Source organism: Neovison vison, chromosome 13 (assembly GCF_020171115.1).
Source record: "Neovison vison isolate M4711 chromosome 13, ASM_NN_V1, whole genome shotgun sequence".
Lineage (NCBI taxonomy): Eukaryota > Metazoa > Chordata > Mammalia > Carnivora > Mustelidae > Neogale > Neogale vison.
The window spans coordinates 33,368,524-33,389,763 of record NC_058103.1 but is presented as its reverse complement, the minus strand read 5'-3'; the positions used below and the strand labels follow the sequence as shown (position 1 = coordinate 33,389,763).

Here is a 21,240-nt window from a genome sequence, read left to right as displayed (position 1 = left end):
GAAGATGGTTCCAAGTTCTTGAAATCTGGCGATGCTGCCATCGTTGATATGGTTCCTGGCAAGCCTGTGCGTGTTAAGAACTTCGTCATCCTCCTCTGGACCATTTTACTATTGGTGACGTAAGACATGGTTGCTATGGGTGTCATCAGGGCAGTGGACAAGAAGGCAGCTGGAGCTGACAAGGTCACCAAGTCTGCCCAGAAAGCTCAGAAGGCTAAATGAGTATTATCCCCAGTACTTGCCAGTCCAGTCTTAATCAGTGGTGGAAGAATGGTCTCGAAACTGTTTGTGTCAGTTGGCCAATTAATAGTAAAAGACTAGTTATTGATAACAGTGCATCATAAAACCTTCAGAAGGGAAGGAGAATGTTTTGTGGACCATATGTGTTTTTTTTGTGTGAGGCTGTTTTAAGTTATTAATTTTAAAAAATCAGTACTTTTTAATGAAAATGTGACCAAAAATCTGTTAGAGAATTTTAGACCCATTAAAACAAAAATTTAATGAGAAAAAACCCCCCACAACTCAGTCTTGAACACAGATAAGTGATTGGAAAGGAGCAGGAAAATATTGGTGAAGACCACTTAGGTATCTACTCCTATATTCCAGACAGAAAGTGGTTGTGACAAGCGTTTTTCGTGTGGTGTCAGTGCAGATGGCATTATGTGAGTTGTTATGAGAGATATTTAGGAGGCAGAATGAGTAGCATTGGTGATTGTTTGCCAGTGGGTAGTGGTGAAATACAGGAAAGTGACAGATGAGTCCTTGATTTTTTGCTTTGGGAAACTGGGTAGTACCACTTCCTGGGATAAGGAATGCTGGAAAAAGGATCAGACTTGATGGAGGCAGATCATGCATTTAATTTAGTACTTGCTGAATGTAAGGGGCTTATGAAACATTGAGTGGAGATACGAAGCAGGCAGTTCAATACATGGATCTGCTATACAACGCATACATACTGTTGTAGCAGTATGCGTTTGGGAGTCATCAGTGTAAATAAGACAATGAGATAAGCATATTCAAGACCAAGTCCTGAGTGAAGCCAACACTTTAAAATCAGATTAAATAATGATGCGTCTGAGAAGCAGCAGCTACCACCATAGAAGAAAAACTGGTGGAGTGGCATGCCAAAATATTCCTTTTTGTTTCATTTATATACATACCATCATTTCTGATATTGTATACATACTATCATATCTTATCCTGTTCCTTCATTTTAGTCTTTTTTATATGTGTCACTAATTCTATTATTCTAGTGATTAGTGCTCTTATAGTGGCAAGGAAGTACTTTAATGTTGACAGATTGGGCAGCCTTTATATGTTTGATAAAATGTCTCCAAGCCTATCTACCAGGCAACAGCCTGATGATATATTGTAGACAATATTCAGGCATTTCTAAATCAGTTGCATACCAGATGACTTTTTCTGTAGTTTTTCTTTTCTTTTATGTACCTGAGTATAGCCTTAAAAAAATGTGATAATCCATGGTTTAAATGATCTAAGAATTTAATAGGTGAGATTGGACAGAAGTGGGGACATTTGTGGCTGAATATGCTAGTTTTCCTACTTCTTCACAGAAGCAGAAGGGCCTTGGATTTGATATAAAGATTTATTAAGTTGTAAACTGGAAGTGGTTAGAAACTGTCTCTGTTTCTGTTCCCAGAGTTCATCATAGTATATGGCATGCATTAAGTACTCAGTATTTGTTGAAAATGAAGGAAGGAAGGAAGGAAGGAAGGAATAATTACTATTCTATGGCTTGATCTCAGTTTATTTGGGCAATTTAATAAAATAGTAATTTTTAATGTTAGAAATTATAGAGGTAAGCGTTCTTAAACATTGCTAGGTATGTAATCACATTAATCACATTTTAAAGGCCCCTTTTCAGAAGAAGGTAACATTCACAGGTTCCAAGGATTTGATGCAGACATTTCTTGGGGGTCCATTTCTCAGGCTACCATACCTACCTTCAAGCTATTCTTCACAGACCAACCTTGGTTTGAAAAGATAATTTGAGCATGCTATTCCTTCTTGCTCTGCACATTGACCTCAGACTTCAACAAGGCTCTTTCGTGATTTGGCCCCTGCTTATTTCTCCAGCCCCATCATTGGCCCCACTGTGACCACACTCCATCTTTCAACCATTCTAATTTTTTATTTTTTGTAGTTTTTAATTAGTTTCCATTTTCTCCCTTTCTTTATGTGTTCTGTCTCTTTGGCAGGAATATGTGTATTTCCTTTGCTTAACAGCCATTTCACATTATAGCTCAGACATCCAGCTCCTCCTGAACTCTTCCTGGATCACAGAATTCACAGATGAGGTATATACTGTCTTTGTGAGTCCACTTTCCCTGTCATGGTGTCTCTGATAACTGTATTGTAATTGCCTGGTTTCCAGTCCTAATTTCAACTGCTGGGTGACCATAGGTACTGTGAGGGCAGGGCCTCTGTCTCCTGTCATAGTCTCTGGCATGGACTAAATATTCATTTAACAAATAAATGTTTGAGGAAAAGAGAGATGGATTGGGATTCCAGCTGCTAGAAACAGGTTTGGAGTGGGTTTCTGATTTTTAATAGATATGGAGATTGAAAAGAACATCTTCTTTTTCTTGTTCAGGCTTATGGGATGAAGATGCAGACGTCTGCTTCTCTCTCCCCAGCGTTCTTAGCCACAACCCTTTCTGCATTGGATGAAGCCCTGCATGGTGGTGTGGCTTGTGGATCCCTCACAGAGGTAAAGGAGAAACTTTCCAAATCTCCCACTAGCGTGAAAAAGTTGAGTTGAAAAACATAGATTATTTCATACCTCAAGGGCATGGTTCTCCACTCAGGACCAAGTATAGTTGCTTTTCAAAAAATAAAGATATTCAGAACAGTCCTTCCTGACCATGAAGTCTGCTTTGGTTGCTGTTTCTTAAAATTAACTTAGAAACTGATGAATATTATGGAATAGCATGAAGTGATTTGGGGGAATTAAAAAAGGAACAGTACTTAGTGTATGAGGAAGGAAAATTTGAAATTTTATTAACATGTGGGCAAATCATGGTATTAAACTGAAGTGAGCTATTTTTAGTTTCTGTTGTAGATAAAATTTGGTTCTAGGATGTGATAGGCTGTGTTAGTTATGCGTTGTTGCACAACAAATTACTTCAAAATGAAGTGATTTAAAACAACCATTGATACTTACTATTTCTGTTTCTTTGGGAGTGGCTTAGCTCAGAGATGTCCGTGAAGAATTCAGTGTCTTGAAGGCGTGTGGGGCTGGAGGATATTTCCAAGAGGGCTCACTCATGTAACTGGGAAGTTGATGCTGGTTCTTGGTAGGCGGTCACAATTCCTCTCTGAGTAGGCTCTCCACAGGCTGCTTGAGTTCCTCAGGACATGGTGGTAGACTTTCCCCTGGGTGAGTAATCCAAAAGAAGGCAAGATGGAAGTGGCAAAGCCTTTGATGATTTAGTTGTGGAAGTTACACACCATTAACTTCTGCCACATTGTCTTCTTAAAAAGCATGTCATTAAGTACAGCTCACATTCAAGGAAAGAGAAAATCGGCTTAACTTTTTGAAAGAAGTATCAAGAATTCAAGGACATTCCTTTCTTTTTTTTGAGAGAGGGGAAGGGGGGAGGGGCAGAGGGAGAAGAGGAGAGAGAATCTCAAGCAGGATCCATGTGGGGCTTGATCTCACAGCCCTGAGATCATGCCTGAGCCAAAAATCAAGAGTTGGACACTCAACAGATGTTACTTTAATACATTTGTGTATTGTAATATGATTGCTGATGTAGCAATATTTACCACATAATTATAGTACAATATTACTGTCTATATTCATTAAACTGCATTAGAGCTCTATGGCTTATTTACTTTTCATTACAAATTTGTACTATTAAACACCATCACTTTTTTTAAAAAAAATTATTTATTTTAGAACAAGAGAGAGGGCACAGGTGAGCTGGGAGGGGGATGAGGGGCAGAGGGAAAGAATCTCAAGTAGAGACCGTGCTGAGGGTGGACCCTGATGCATGGCTCAGTCTCCAAGACCCTGAGATCGTGACCTGAGCTGAGATCAAGAGTCAGTTGCTTAACCACCTGAGCCACCTGGGTGCCCCAAACACCATCACTCTTATCTCCCCACCCCACACCTTTTTTTTTTTTTTTTTAGATTTTTTTTTTTTAATTTATTTGACAGACAGAGATCACAAGCAGGCAGAGAGGCAGGCAGAGAGAGAGGAGGAAGCAGGCTCCCTGCTAAGCAGAGAGCCCGATGCGGGACTCGATCCCAGGACTCTGAGATCATGACCTGAGCCGAAGGCAGCGGCTTAACCCACTGAGCCACCCAGGTGCCCCCCACCCCACACCTTTTTAACCGCCTTTTTAATTTTACAGATTTAACTTTTTAGATTCCACATGTAACTGATACTGTATTGTACGTTTCTTTCTCTGACTTATGTTGCATAGTGTAATGTGCTTAGGGTCTGTTCATGTTGTTGCTCATGGGAGGTTATCTTCCTCATGGCTGAGTAATTTTCCATTGTGTATATATGCCCCATTTATTAGTATTATTTTGATTAACATAATGTTAATGTTATTAATGTTACAAATAATGTTATTTGTTTCAGGGGTACAGGTCTGTGAATTCTCAGTATTACATAATTCACAGCACTCACCATAGCACATACCCTTCCCCAGTTTCCATCACTTAGCCGCCCCATCCCTCCAACCCCCTCCCCTCCAGCAACCCTCAGTTTGTTTCCTGAGATTAAGAGTATCTTATGGTTTGTATCCCTTTCTGGTTTCATCTTCATTTTTCCCTCTCTTCACCTATGATACTCTGTCTTGTTTCTCAAATTCCTCATATCAGTGAGATCATATAATAATTGTCTTTCTCTGATTGACTTATTTCGCTTAGCATAATACCCTCTAGTTCCAGCCGCACTGTTGCAAATGGCAAGATTTCATTTTTGATGGCTGCATAGTATTCCATTGTGTATCTATTCCATTGTGTATCTTCTTTTATCTGTTCATCTGTTAATGGGCATCTAGGTTCTTTCCATAATTTGGCTCTTGTGGACCTTGCTTAAATGCTGCATTTTTAAATCCATTCACCTGTGATGGACATTTAGGTTGTTAACATATCTTGGCTATTGAGAATACTACTATGATAATCATTGGAATGCAGGTATCTTGATGAAATAGTTTTTACTTCCTTTGGGCATATATCCGGAAGTGGAATTTCTGAGTTGTATGTAGATCTATTTTTAATTGTTTTGAGGAACCTCTATATTGTTTTCCATAGTGAGATTGAAGATATTTAGAAACTACCACAGTTCTTTCCCGCATGCTGCATTGGCATGCTTACTGGTCCAGTGTGATAACTCACACACTTACCAGGATACTCCTGAAGAACTTCTTTTTTTTTTTTTTTTTTTTAAAGATTTTATTTATTTAGGGGCGCCTGGGTGGCTCAGTGGGTTAAGCCGCTGCCTTCGGCTCAGGTCATGATCTCAGGGTCCTGAGATCGAGTCCCGCATCGGGCTCTCTGCTCGGCAGGGAGCCTGCTTCCCTCTCTCTCTCTCTCTCTGCCTGCCTCTCTGTCTACTTGTAATCTCTCTCTGTCAAATAAATAAAATCTTTAAAAAAAAAAAAGATTTTATTTATTTATTTGACAGAGAGAAATCACAAGTAGATGGAGAGGCAGGCAGAGAGAGAGAGAGAGGGAAGCAGGCTCCCTGCCGAGCAGAGAGCCCGATGCGGGACTGGATCCCAGGACCCTGAGATCATGACCTGAGCCGAAGGCAGCGGCTTAACCCACTGAGCCACCCAGGCGCCCCTCCTGAAGAACTTCTTGCCTGAGACTTCTAGGGGCATAGATATTTTAAACAAACAAGAGCAAACTCTGACTTTCTCATAGTCATGGATTCCAGTGTAGATTTTTTTTTCTTGAAAATGGGCATTCTGTTTTAGATACTATACCTTATTTTATGTCCTGTCTTCTAAGAAAGGTTTAAAAATATGTGTGTGTTATGCTTGGAGGATGCCTATTAGATAGTTGATAAATGAGTGAGCGAAATCTTTAAAAGAAACAAAACCCCCTGCTGTTGCAGGGTACTGCCACCAGATGGTGCCAGAATCTTACTCTATGTAATCTTTTTGCACTCTAGCGGAACGTCTTCAAGTGAGTTTGTAACGGCAGTGTTCCACAGTTACCAAGTTACTTAAATAACAAAAACTGAACTTAAGATTAACTAACAACTAATTTAAAAAAATGTTTAAGTTTTAGAATACTTTTCAATACTTTTTCACTTGGCATTTGTCAATTCTTTCTGAATCCAAGTGTTAGTTACCAGCCATGTTGGTGTTTTGTCATGATCTGCTTGGTGGACTTGGAGCACAGATGCTCTGACTGCTTTTTAGTGGCCAGTTCTGTACTTCCTGCTTTAGGTACAGGTAGCCTCTTCAGTTGTTTCGGGATTTTTTTTCAGTTGACTATAGGGAGTATTTCTATTTACCTTTTATTAAAATTTACAAAATTTTAATGTATATTTTATATATATATATATGATTAAATACAGCCTGCATGTGTAAGTTATGAAGTCTTATGACCCTATAACTTAATAAGAACCAGAACAATACCAGAACCATTGAAACTAACTGTGGGCTTCTCCCTGATCCTATTTTTACCCTTCACTGAGATGTAATTTTTGTCCTGAATTTTTACCATTCCTAAAATTTTTTCTCCTTTAGTTTTCTTTTACTGTCTATGACCTAAATAGGTGCTATAGCATTTATTTAGTTTTGCTTTGTTTTGAGCTTTATTAAATCATTTCTGTGATTCATTCATATCATATCTCTTCTGTGAATTATTTTTTTTTCACTTAATAATGTCTTCTAAGATTTAACCATGTTGTTTCAGGTGACAGGGGTATAATTCCCTTTTCCTGCTGTATCATATTCCATTTTGAAAATATGCCACAATTTATTTATCTTTTTTCCTGTGAGTGAACATTTGGGTTGTTTCTAGTTTGCTGCTAATATAAACAAATCCTATGAAAATTGTACATGTCCCTGCATCACATGTACAGGTATTTCGCTGGGACAGGGATTGGTAAATTTCTGCCCAATGATCAAATCTAGCTTGGTGTCTGTTTTTGTAAACAAAGTTTTATTATAACACAACTGTGCTGATTTGTTTATGTTTTGTCTGCTGTTTATATGATAGAAGGCAAAATTGAGTTAGTTGTGGTCTCATGTAGTCTCATGGTCTGTAGAGCCTAAAATATTTACTATCTGGATCCTGTCTAGGGTATCTACCTTGGAGTGATTTCCTGGTTATAGGATATGTACGTAATGCAACTTTGCAGAATCAGGGCAAATTGTTTTCCAGAGCGGTTGTACCTGTTTGAATTTCTACCAGTGATGTGCAGGAATTCTTCTTGCTCCATGTCTTCATTCCTTGGTATTATCAGATTTCTTAACTTATGCCCATTTTTGGCATCTATGATCTCAGTTTTCATTTTCCTGATTTCTAATGAGCTTGAAAATTTTTTTCACAAATCATTTGGATATTTCAATAGCAGTTTTATTAAGGTACAATTTAACCACTATAAAACCTCAATGATTATTAATTGGATAATTCTGTAATTTTCTAGTAAGTCATCACCATAGTCCAGGTTGAGAACAGTTCCATCACCTTAAAAATTTCCCTCCTGCATATTTATAGGTAATCCTTGCCTGCATCCTCAGCCTTGGGTACCCACTCATCTGTTTTTCTGCTTCTATCTATATATTTGCCTTTTCTAAACATTTCATATAAGTGGGATCATCTAATATGTAGTCTTTTGTGTTTGGTTTCTTTCACGTAGTGCGATGTTTTTGAGGTTCACCCATGTTGTAGCATGTAGTAGTAGTTTGTTCCTTTTAATTGTGGATTTGTATCCTGTTGTATGGCTGCAGCACATTTTGTTTATCCATTCCTCAGTTGATGGGCACTTAGATTGTTTCCAGTTTTCATCCAGCAGGAATAATGCTGCTATGAACATTCATGGATAGGTCTTTGTATGGACATAGGTTTTTGTTTCTCTCGGGAGATTAGTAGAAGTGAGTGGATAATGGATACACTGAACTTTTTTTTTTTTTTTAAAGATTTATTTATTTATTTATTTATTTGACAGACAGAGAGAGAGATCACAAGTAGACAGAGAGGCAGACAGAAAGAGAGAGAGGTGGGGGGGGGAAGCGGCTCCCTGCTGAGCAGAGAGCCTGATTCGAGACTTGATCCCAGGACCCTGAGATCATGGCCTGAGCTGAAGGCAGTGGCTTAACCCACTGAGCCACCCAGGCGCCCCTACACTGAACTTTTTAAGAAACCCCAAGACTGCTTTCCAAAGTGGCTGTACCATTTCACATTCTCACTGGCAAAGTGTGATGGCTTGTTTCTCCGCATCCTCACTAACATTTAGTATTGTTTATCTTTTGATTTTAGCTATTCCAGTGGGTGTGAGTGGTATTTCATTGTTGTTGTTGTTGTTTTTCTCCCCCTTGCACCACTGGGGGACGATAGGCAGCCCCATCCGCATGCTCACAGCCAGGCTTGCTGTGGAATTGCCAATTTCATTGTAGTTTTAATTACACTTCTCTAATGACTAATGATATCGAACACCTATTCATGTGCTTACTGGCCATCTGTGTATTTTCTCTCTTTTTTTTTTTTTTTAAAGATTTTATTTATTTATTTGACAGAGACAGATCACAAGTAGGCAGAGAGGCAGGCAGAGAGAGAGGAGGAAGCAGGCTCCCTGCTGAGCAGAGAGCCCGATGCGGGACTCGATCCCAGGACCCTGAGATCATGACCTGAGCCGAAGGCAGCTTAACCCACTGAGCCACCCAGGCGCCCTATTTTCTCTCTTTTTAAAAAAGATTTATTTATTTATTTTAGAAAGAGAGAATGCCTGTGTGAGAGCAGGGGGAGGGGCAGAGGGACAGGGAGAGAAAATCCTCAGGCCGACTCCCTGCTGAGTATGGAGCCCCAGGCAGCTCCATCCCACAGCCCTGACCTCATGACCTGAGCCAATATCCAGAGTCAGACGCTTAACTGACTGAACCACCCAGGTATTTTCTTAAGTGAAGTGTCTAGATCTTTCGCCTATTTTTTAGTTGGTTGTTTTCTTGTTACTGAGTTGTAAGCATTCTTTATATATTCTGGATACAAGTCCTTCATCAGATACAGGATTTGCAATTGTTTTCTTCCAATCTGTGGCTTGTCTGTTCATTGGTTTGTTTACGGCAGCTTTTGGAGTCCAGTCTGTCAGTTTTTTTCTTGTATTGATGGTGCTTTTGGTCATCTCTACAAATTCTTTGTCCAGCCAAAGACACAGTGATTTTTGCTATGTTTTCTTCTAAAGTTTCATAGTTTTAGGTTTTACATTTTGTTTATGATCTATTTTTTTAAAGATTATTTATTTATTTGACAGAGAGACAGAGATCACAAGTAGGCAGAGAGGCAGGCAGAGGGAGAGGAAGGGAAGCAGGCTCCCTGCTGAGCAGAGGGCCTGACGTGGGGCTGGATCCCAGAACCCTGGGATCACCATGGGAGCGGAAGGCAGAGGCCTTAACCACTGAGCCACCAGGTGCCTGTTTATGATCTGTTAATTTTTGTGTGCTCTATTGTGAACTAATTGAGTTAATTGCATACTGTCTCTTTTTTAATATTTTATGATAGTTTGTATAAATTAGAATAATTTGTTTCTTGAATATTTGATAAAAATTTTCTGAAAAATTGTCTGATCTTGGTGTTTTCCTTGTGGGAAGATTTTAAAAAATGAAATAAATTCCTTTAATGATTTATGGGACTATTCCAGTTTTCTATTTCTTACTGAGTAGTTTTGGTGAATGATGTTTTTATGAATATGCCCATTGTTTTTAATTTTTCAAATTTATTGTCATAAAGTTATTCACTGAATTCTCATTTTTAAATCTGATTTTAAAAAATTGAAAAATTTAAATCTGGTTTAATATGTGAGCTTATTCCCCTTTTCATTCCTAACATTACCTAGTTTTCTTTTTCTCTTCCTTTTTAAAAAGTCTGGGGCGCCTGGGTGGCTCAGTGGGTTAAAGCCTCTGCTTTCCGCTCAGGTTATGATCCCAGGGTCCTGGACTCGAGCCCTGTATCGGGCTCTCTGCTCAGCGTGTAGCCTGCTTCCCTTCCTCTCTCTCCGCCTGTCTCTCTGCCTACTTGTGATCTCGGTCAAATAAATAAATAAAAATCTTAAAAAAAAAAGTCTGGTGAGAGTTTAATATTATTATTCTTTGCCCTTTTTTTTTTTTTTTTTAAAGATTTTATGATTTATTTGTCAGAGAGGGAAAGAGAGAGAGAGAAAGCAGGGTGAGGGGCAGGCAGAGGGAGAAGCAGGCTCCCTGCTGAGCAAGGAGTGTGAGGTGGGATTCAGGACTCCATCCCAGAACCCTGGGATCATGACCGGAGCCTCAGGTAGACAATCAACTGAGCCACTCAGGTGTCCCTATTATAGTCTTTTCAAAGGACTGTGCTTTTTGTTGTTCTTTTTGGTCCTCTCTATCTTTTCTTCTACTTCAATGATATATTTTATTATCTCCTTCTATGTAATAGCATGTTTTGTGAGATAATTTCTACCCCCAAAAAGTTACATTTAATCTATTAATTTTCAGTTTTTCATTCATTTTTTTTTTTACTCTGCGCTTGTAGGCTATGAATATCAATTGCTTCATTTTTAACATATAAAATGAAATTTATTTTATATAAAATTTATTTATATAAAATGAAAATTATAGCAGTTTCATTTTTATTTAGTTTTAATGGTATTTTAAAATTTCCATTATGATTGCGTCTTCAATTCATGAGTTATTTGGAATTTTTGAAAATCTAAATTACTTAATTAAAAAATTTATCTTTTAAAAATTAGATTGTTAACCTAAATTCATTGGTCAGAGAACTTTATGTGATACTGACTCTCTGAAAATTTCTGAAACTTGTTTTAAGGTGTAATATGTGGTCAACTTTTATAAAAATACTCTAGGTGCAATTGAGAAGAATGATTATTCTCTAATATTTAAATGCTCTGCATATACGACCATTAAATTCAGCTTGTTATTTGGGTTGTTCAAATCTTCTTTATCTTTACCAACTTTTTTTTCTCAGCCCGACCTAATAGTAATTTAGAAAGGTTAAAATGTTGTTGAATTGACAAATTTACTTGTAGTTCTATTATTTTTTACTTAATGTATTTTGAGCCTATTTTATTGTGTCTTTACCACATTTAGAATTGTCCTATGTTTTTAGAGAACTGAACCATGTACTTGGTTCTTCTATAGCACTTGTCACTGTTACAACTATAGCGTTTGTATGCTTAGTGCATGTCTTCCTCACTGGAGAATAAATTCCAAGTGGGCAGGGATTATGTCCTTATAGTTAGATTCACAGGATTAGCATATGTAGGAGTTACTTAATAAGTATTAGTTGAGAGAATGAGTTTGTATTTAAACACTTACATAGCGCTTGTTTACGGTAATGCTTTGGTTATTGCTATGTCTTTCATATTCTCTCCTTGGATCTTGAAATAAGCCAAACTTTAGTAATTTTTAATGTTATATTTATTTTGATTTGTATACCATTAAAAATGATCACAATAGTACCCCTAAGGAATATGAGTTTTCTACTTAACTGATCTTTTATTAACGAACATCAGTGATTCTTTCATTTTAGGAGTTCTTTTCTTAAATATCTCTAATATCTGTGTATCTTAGCTGCATATTTATAGATCTGTTAAATATTGCTGTTTAACAAATCATTCCGAAGTTTAGTGGCTAAAAACAACAAGAAAGATTTATTACCTCACAGTTTCTGTGAGGCAGGAATTCAGGAGCATCTTAGCTGGTTTTCTGGTTAAGGTCTCTCATGAGATTACAGTCAAGGTATTGGTGAGGCTGCAGTCATCTGAGAACCTGACTGGAGGTGGTGGAGATGCTTCCAAGATGGCTCACTTATGTGGCTGGGAAGTTGGTCCTGGCTCTTGCTGGCAGGAAGTTTCAGTTATTGGCCACCTGGACCTCTCCACAGGACTGCTTGCCTGTCTTCCTGACATGGCAGTTGACTTCACCTAGAGTAAGTGATCTTAGAGAACAAGGCAGAAATGGCATTGTCTTCTATGGCCTGGCTTTGGAAGTTACATAGCATTACTTCCGCCATAGTCTATTACACAGACACACCTGTTACAGTGTGGGAGGGGAGTACAGAAGGGTATGAATACCAGAGTGAGATCACTGGGTCCTTTTTAGAGCCTGGCTATCACTGTATATGTGTATTGATATATGTATGCATGCATGCGTGTGTGTGTGTAAGTCTTAAAGAACTTTATTACTTCTCCGTTCCCAGAGACTTTGTGGTAGACAGAATTCTGAAATGGCCTCCCAGAGATGCTGTGCCACAATGCCTGGAACCTGCAGATGTGATGAGCTAGCATTCCCGTTACTACGGCATGTTCTGTGGCACAGTTGACTTTAAGACAGGGAGATCTACTGATCTGCTTCCATGGGCCCTTGAAAGCTGAACTTTCTCTAGCTAAAGAAGGAGAAACCAGAAAGATCGTGAGAAGGAATGTAGGTAGGTGGCCTCTCGCGGTGAGCAGCCCTCGGAGGATGGCCAGAGAGGAAACAGCTCAGATCCGCAGCTGCAGAGCAGGGGGTTTTGCCGTGCTGGCATCTTGGTCTTGGCCCAGTGAGACTGAGTGGAGAGCCCTGTCAAGCCCATCCAGACTGACTGCTAACCTACGGAAGCGTGAGAACCTACAGAAGTGTGAGATAAGAAACGGGTGTTGTGTTAGGCTGTTAAGTTTGTGGTAATTTGTTACAGAGTGATAGAGAACTAATATGGTATCACTGGAGGTGTCTAATTAATTGCCTTGCATGATCTTTGTTTCTGGTTAAAAGGTCAAACCTAGAGTCCCAGATACGAGGTAGATGTCACATCTGGTGAGAGAGGTAAGGCAACTGGTAGGATAAACTTCGATGAGGCCTGGAGACGACAGAGGGAGTAAGTCTGGAAACATTCTGCTAGTGTTTTCATAGCTGCTCCTTCCTGATGCCCAGTTTTGATTGATGTGGACGTCGCTGAATCTGTGTAGGTGCAGTTACAGCACCAAGATCAAAAGTGGAAGTAGAGAAGCACTCCTCGAGCTGAAAGCAGAAGCAGCAGAGGAGAAATCAAAGAGAAACTGCCTCTGCGGAATCACAGATGAAACTGAACTGTGGGGCTTTGTCCCATTCCCTGGGAACATCACATTCCTTACTGGAGGAATATCTAAGCAGATAATTCGGCATCTGCTATTACTAACGATGGGTAGTAAAGATATGTTTGAAATTTAAAGTTTAAAAGTTTATATAATGTGGAGGTCAAACCACATGGTAGCCTTCTCATAGGGGATCATGTACATTAAATCAGTGTTTTTCAATTGTGTTTTCATTTTCTCCCCTTATGAGCTTTTTAGACATTTTTTTTTAAAAGATTTTATTTATTTGACAGAGATCACAAGCAGGCAGAGAGGCAGGCATAGAGAGAGGGAAGCAGGCTCCCTGCTGAGCAGAAAGCCCGATGTGGGGCTCCATCCCAGGACCCTGGGATCATGACCTGAGCTGAAAGCAGAGGCTTTAACCCACTGAGCCACGCAGGTGCCCCGACATTTTTTTTTTCTAATGAAGCTTCCTTCCCCATGGAATTTTAATGCCACAGATACACTATATGCCTGTTTATGTACTGTCTGTGTATCTGTGTTTTAGGTTGAAAAAGAATAAAATCTAAACCCCTCTACCCCAAAAGCAGGTTTCATCCTTGGGGTCAAGATCACCCCTACTAAGAATGTAGAATAAAGATGCTAATATGACTTGGTAAAATTAAGGTTGTATTTAAAGGGATCGCCAAAAAAAGTGTTTTCATACTGCAATCCTGAGGTTACTGGACTAGAGAACTAGTCCAAACTCATGTCAACAGACAGGGATATAAGATCTGCATATCTTTGTTCAAGGGTACCTCTGGAAGTGTAAACCTATGAAGCCTGCCAAATCTTTACAACATTTGAGAGGGACGATTATACCCAGATCCTTGCTCTAAATACTGAGAAAGGATGTAGCACGTTTTTACTATTTGTATTTCCTGACACATTTCCTTGCTTTGTTCATGATTTAAGTAGACCAGTTGTCCTTGAGCAGGTCAGTTTTGCTTTGGAAGTGACTATTCTACTATCCCAAAAAGGTAGAAGCAGGATGCCAGAGTCCTATTTTGGCATCCTGATTTTTCCTCAGAACAGTTAAATATGCAGTTCTTATTCTTTCTTTTTCCCTATGGCCTGCAAGATCACTGGAGCTAATAAGGCACGATCGTAAACTCAAGTGCCTTCAAGGACTAGGCATGTGATAGGAGTGCATAAACAGTGAAGTACAGGACATGAATTTTTGATTAGTCAATTTTGGCTGCTTACACTGCTTACAACAGCAGCAAACATTTATTTTTCTTGCTCATGGGTGTGTAGGTTGAACAAAATGGGTCTCATCTCCTTCAGAATACAGCCAGGGTAGGTGTGCTCCATGTGTGACAACAGCAGTAGGATTGCTAGGGAGAAACTTCAATTCGCATTCCTTGACCATAATCCGCTGGTTTGTTTATCCTGCCCAGTGTTTTGAAAGGCAAGATAGTCAGGCCCCTGTCCTAATACAGGATCTTAGCAGGTGTGGTTGATTGGATCATTGCTCCTAATTCTTTGCTCACTTCCTGGTTTAGAAATAAATGTCTTTCTCCATAAAGATTTGATAGAATCTTTTATATAGCACATGTTATATGATTGTTCAATGGATGATGATGTCCCTTGATACTGTTGATTTTTTTTTTTTTTAACTGTGAAGCTTGGGGGTACTTGTCATTTCCATGTCCTCCTGTGTTTTTCTGCTCAGTTCCCCTCCCTTCTTTTTTGTCCTTTCCCATGTACTTGAAAGATAGCAGTTGTTAATATGAAGTAAGAAGGAGTAGTGGAGAAAATCCAAGATATAAAATCTTCCACATGTTGATGTAATTTAAGATCAAGGTTTTTTTCACGAGGCAAAGTAGTACCTGGCCTTTCTGAGATTGAGATTTTGTTTGTTGTTTGTTTTAGGATTTTGAGAGTTAGTTATTTTTCAAATGAATTCTGTGGATCGAAGGCCTAATCATGTTTCTACATGATTGTAGAGCAAATGGAGACAAAAGATGGGTGAGGGGCATCGTTTAAAAAAATGATAGGAAGTTTCCAAAGCTCTTTTCTCAGATCAGAACCAGACAGTCCTTAAATTTTCTCACGTGAAGTATTGGTTTGGCAGATGGTCCATCCTGTTGCCCCCATCTTAAGTGAGAGGAGAGTTAACTTGGTTTTAGGTCCTGTCAGGTCCAGGTTTCACATTCATCTCAACCATTCAGTCTCTCTCAAGATTAGAATGACTAGGCTTCATTTTTACTTCAGTACAACTAGACTTTCTATGCTTAGGAATAATTCTCTTTCTCCTTTAAACTAATTATTAATATTTGCTTTCCTGTTGATATTTGAGTGATCCTCACCACTGGTTATTTTCGTTCAGTTCTTTTATTTCTCAGGCAGGGTTGAAGCCCAGAATCTAAACTATATGAAGCTGATTGTATTTTACTGGTGTTTTCTGTGTGCAAATGTTGTATTCACTCTAGAGTTTCCAAGAAACAACTAACCGAGACTATTCTGGTTTGGCATGTTCTCTCTCTCTAACCACCATTGGAGCTGAACCTGGGAACTGAACACAACTTGAAACTTTGTGGTTTGGCTGGGAGAATTCATAGCTAAACTATCTGAAGCTAAAAATTATTAATGTTGAAATGTTTTAACCCACTAAGTAAACCTGAAAAAATAATGAAATTTAACTCCAGTCAGCCCATCAGAATTGCATGCAGCATAAATTTTTTTGAGTCTAGAAAGAGAGTGAAAAATGTATGAAGACGATCTGAGATTGCTATAGAAATTAGTTATTTTAGCTTAAATTAATGTAATTATCCAACTTCAAATGCAAAGTCAAAACAAAACAAACCTCAGAAATCTTATAATGTTATTCACATAATGTTCTATTTTTCCCAGACTATGCTGAATAGTACGTGAAAATAATGAAGTAGAAAAAATGCCAGTTCTACTTGTTTAAGTTTTCAGATTTTTTTTACATGTTTTCTTTAAAGATGGAAAAATGAGAATACCTTACATTTTCATGAGACTTGATATATTACTGAATGTTTTCATGTGTATCATTTTAATTACAGTAATGGCTTATTTTACCTTTCCACTAAAAATCGCAAAGGATTTAAGGGGTTTAAGCTCATTAAACCCTTTAGGTGTGTAGGGGTACCTGGGTGGCTCAGTGGGTTAAGCCTCTGCCTTCGGCTCAGGTCACAATCTCAGGTCATGATCTCAGGGTCCTGGGATTGAGCCCCGCAACGGGCTCTCTGCTCAGCGGGGAGCCTGCTTCCCCCTCTCTCTCTGCCTGCCTCTCTGCCTACTTGTGATCTCTCTCTCTGTGTGTCAAATAAATAAATAAAATCTTAAAAAAAAAAACCCACTGGTGTGTAGATAGTATGTATAGAAAGGTAGTCCTCTGTTCCTCCCATTAGTTAGCACTCTGAAGAGTAACTGTTTTTCATTTTCTAGATCCACTTACAACTTTTACTGACAAAAATTACTTTTCCTCTGATTTCTGATAATTAATTTGATCCATACCATCTTTGATAATGATAAAAGAGTGTTTGGGGCTCTTTAAAACTAGCAGTTTCCAAAGTATGTAAGTATGTAAGTATGGTCCATTAGTTTGTAGGAAAAAACCTTCTAACTTCTATTGGTATTTCAACCTAGAAAATGAAATAAACCTTAATGAGTATTTAATGTATAGAGTGACACTGGCATCTTCACTTGGTCTGTGTGACAGACTGTCATATGTCAGGTATAGTCCATGAGGAAGTATTACAGAAGGTTGACAGAGGCACCTTGCAGTACCTTTATTTTCAGCGTAATGGGATGAATTGTAGCTCTACATACCTACTTAGGTGGATTTTGGATTTGACTAAACCAAATCTCATAAAACAAACAAATGGCAAAGAGATTCCTGCGAAGAAACTGTATACTGGAGTCCATACTAATAATGTGCCAGGAGTGAACCACATGCATAGACAAGTCAGCTGATGAATCTCCCTTGACTAGTGAAGTCAATCCCTGACAATCTAATTCCATCTGAGAAGATATCCAAAATTTTTTGAAATTCTAAGGACAATTTGATATAAGGGATTATATCTATTACCCTTTATATTGAAACTTTTGTTGTTTTTTTGTCCCTTGAAATACTGAGTAATAATAGGAAGCCATCATAATTAAGAAACACACAGGATAGGGCACACGAGTGGCTCAGTCAGCTGAGCGTCTGACTCAATTTCAGCTCAGCTCATGATCTTGGGGTTGTGGATCAAGCTCCCTGTCAGGCTCTGTGCTCAGCATGGAGTCTGCTTATCCTTCTGTCTCTGCTCCTGCCTCACTCCCATGCTTTCGCTCACTCATTCTCTTTCTTTCAAATAAATAAATAAAATCTTAAAAAAAAACAACACAAAAAACCACACGGGATAGGAAGACAAACTTCCATAAGTTTTTAGTGACATTTAAAGTCAAGTGATACAAATTCAATATGTAGAAAAATATCACTAAAATTGATGGATATTTAAAAGCCTCTTTTGAGTTTTCTTAATAGTAAAAGGCCAAATGTAATATATTAATAATATTAGGGACACACTTATTCTTCCTGTTACAATAAAATGAATGAAATAAAGCATAGAAAACAATACGGCAGCAGCTTAAATGGATTCTTTTGTGGACAGATACTGTCAGAAGTTATATAGAAATAATTAGAGATTATTTGAAGCATTAAGAATTAAAACAGATTATTCAATGTAGAAAGATGCTATATAAACTATGGAAGTTTCTACCATGAGCCAGATGATCATTTTAGCTTGATTTTGTTTCAGTAACGAAATACAGGAAGAACTAAATTTTTTGTGTGTGCCATTAAACTAAAGATGGGTCAGAGAAGATGTATTCTCCCAATAAGCTTCCTGAATATAATACAATGTTTATATGACTTCTTAAATATAAACAATTTCTTGAACATAAAGCAGTGTTTATGAGGGAATTGCCTGGGGTGATAGTAATGTTCTGACTCATAGGGGTTTAGATTACATGTGTGTATACATTTGTTGGAACTCATCAAATGGTAAGATTATGCATTTTATTGTATGTAAAATTTACCTTATAAAAGGAAAGAATCAAACATGTTAAATTCATATTAATGATATACATGCTGAATTATTAAGGGAAAGCATGCTGAGGTCTCTGACTTACTTTAAAATGCATTAAAAAAACCTGACACTGAGACTGGCTCAGTGGGTGGAATGTGCTGCTCTTGATCTTGGGGCTCTAAGTTTGAGCCCCACACTGGGTATAGCGATTACTTAAAAATAAATTCTTTAAAAAACCAAACCAAACCTGGGATAGATTGATGAATGGATAGAGGGATGGGTTGTTGGATAGATTAGGCTAGTCTAGTCATAGTAATAGTAAAAATGGTAGGTAAGTGGTAGGTATATGGACAGACGTTCTCTCTCAAGATTTTTTGAACTTTTCTGTTGCATTATTCTTAGGCTATCTGTAGCAACACAGAAATTGATATCAGATGTGTGGAGAGTGCTTCAGGATGGTATCAGCGTTGTTAATTTTTATAAAAACCTGGTTAGTGAAGTGTGGAGTCTCTCTAGCACTCTGTAATGAGATGGGGACTGACCATGAAGATCATTTGAACCCCAAGGGCTTCTTTGGTGATCTCATAGCAAAGAAAAGAGCTGTTGAATTCTACCCACTGAGGATAGGTGAAATGTGTTTTTAAATGAAAAGATATGTCAGATTTGCTGACCTTTTTTATATGAGAAGTGGCTATGTAATATACTTCTTGGCACATTAAAAATTAACCAACCACCCAAATCAGTGGTATACTCTGACAACATCCCTTTAAAGTAAGGTAATGTTTTGGGGTGCCTGGGTGGCTCAGTGGGTTAAGCCTCTGCCTTTGGCTCAGGTTGTGATCTCCGGGTCTTGGGATCGAGTCCTGCATCAGGCTGTCTGCACAGTGGGGAGCCTGCTTCCTCCTTTCTCTCTGCCTATTCGTGATCTCTCTCTCTCTCTGTCAAATTAAAAAAAAAAAAAAAAACTAAAGTAAAGGTAATGTTTTAATAATGAGTGAGAAAGTCAGTGCCTTTTTGAAGACAGATTAAAATACAGAGTGTGTTTTTTTTTAAATTTTATTTATTTGACAGAGATCATAAATAGAGCAGCAGGCAGAGAGAGAGAGGAGGAAGCAGGTTCCCTGCTGAGCAGACAGCCCGATTTGGGGCTCGATTCCAGGACCCTGGGATCATGACCTGAGTCAAAGGCAGAGGCTTTAACCCACAGCCACCCAGGCGCCCCCAGAGTGTTTGTAAGAATCATTGCTTGAAAATGTTTCTTTTATAATGTTGTTTTTGTTGTCAAAGGTAACTGTGTTTTGTGAAAACTTGAAAAACCTTAACACTTAAAAAACCTGTAACAAAACCTGCGCACTTAAAAAACCTGTAACAATATTTGTTATACTGTTGAAAAATCTTCCAAATAAAGAGTTTTTATTTTTAAGCCAATTGTTAAAAATCTTAAAATGCAGTATCTTTTGATTATGTTGTAAGAACAATTGATTGCAATGAAGAAAGATGGAAATTTATTAGCCAAAGTTCAACAAAACCTTTTTTTTTTTTTTTAAAGATTTTATTTATTTATTTGACAGAGAGAGATCACAAGTAGGCAGAGAGGCAGGCAGAGAGAGAGAGGAGGAAGCAGGCTCCCTGCTGAGCAGAGAGCCGGATGCGGGACTCGATCCCAGGACCCTGAGATCATGACCTGAGCCGAAGGCAGCGGCTTAACCCACTGAGCCACCCAGGCGCCCTCAACAAAAACTTTTGCTAATTGATGGAAGTTATTGAAAAATGAAAATGGTAAGAATGAGTGATGTATTTTAAAAATTTCAGTTCTTACATTTTTGCAATTATCTGTTTCTCAACTAAACCGCCATTGCATGTAAATACTGAAATATTTGGAACTTAGGACCTGACATTTCAATTATTGAATGACAAATACTTAAGTAATAATATAATTTCATTTGTTATTTTCATTATTATCTTTGTTTCACTAAAGTATTAGGTTTTTATGAGAATGAAAAGATCTGGGGACACTTGGGTGGGTAGTTCAGACAGTTAAGTGTGGGACTTTTTTTTTTTTTTAAAGATTTTATTTATTTATTTGACAGACAGAGATCACAAGAAGGCAGAGAAGCAGGCAGAGAGAGAGAGAGGAGGAAGCAGGCCCCCTGCTGAGCAGAGAGCCCGATGCGGGGCTCGATCTCAGGACCCTAGAATCATGACCTGAGCCAAAGGCAGAGGCTTTAACCCACTGAGCCACCCAGGCGCCCCAAGTGTCAGACTCTTGATTTTGGCTCAGGTCATGATCTCAGGGTAGTGGGATTGAGCCCTGCTTTGGGCTCCCTGCTCAGTGGGGAATCTGTTTATGAGAGTCTCTCTCTTCTTCTGCCCCTCCCCCTTGCCCTGGCTCAGGCTCTCTCTCAAATAAATCTGTATTAAAAAAAAAAAAAAAAGATCTGGGGATGCCTGAGTGGCTAAGCCAGTTAAGTATCTGCCTTTGGCTCAGTCATGATCTCCCGGTCTTGGCATCGAGCCCCATGTCAGGCTCCTTGCTCAGCAGGGAGCTCAGCGGGGAATCTGCTTCTCCCTCTCCCCCTTCTCTGCCTCTCCCCCTGCTCATGCTCTCTGTCTATGTCTCTTTCTCTGTATCTCTTTCTCAAATGAATGAATAAAATCTTAAAAAAAAAGGTGCAACTAATAAGATACAAGGGGCACCTGGGTGGCTCAATCAGTTAAATGTCTGCCTTTGCCTCAGGTCATGATCTCGAGGTCCTGGGATGGAGCCTCACGTGGGGCTCCCTGCTCAGCAGGGAGTCTGCTTCTCCCTCTCCCTCAGCCACTGTCCCCCCTTCACATCCCCCGCCCTGTTCATGTGTGCTTGTGCACATGCTCTCTCTCAAATAAATAAATAAAATCTTTAA

The 21,240-nt window shown here is 38.7% G+C and overlaps 1 protein-coding gene across 5 annotated transcripts in view; it reads left to right on the top strand.

Annotated features, from left to right (window-relative positions):
• RAD51B (RAD51 paralog B) overlaps positions 1 to 21,240 on the top strand; it is a 684,164-nt gene that overhangs the window by 9,214 nt on the left and 653,710 nt on the right. For all 5 annotated transcript variants that reach the window (XR_006381711.1, XM_044231189.1, XM_044231192.1 and 2 more), the window contains exon 4: positions 2,615 to 2,731. Coding sequence is in view for 4 of the 5 variants with exons in the window: in XM_044231189.1 (XP_044087124.1) it covers positions 2,615 to 2,731 (117 nt within the window). In the remaining variant the exon portion in view is untranslated. The remainder of the gene's footprint in view (positions 1 to 2,614; positions 2,732 to 21,240) is intronic.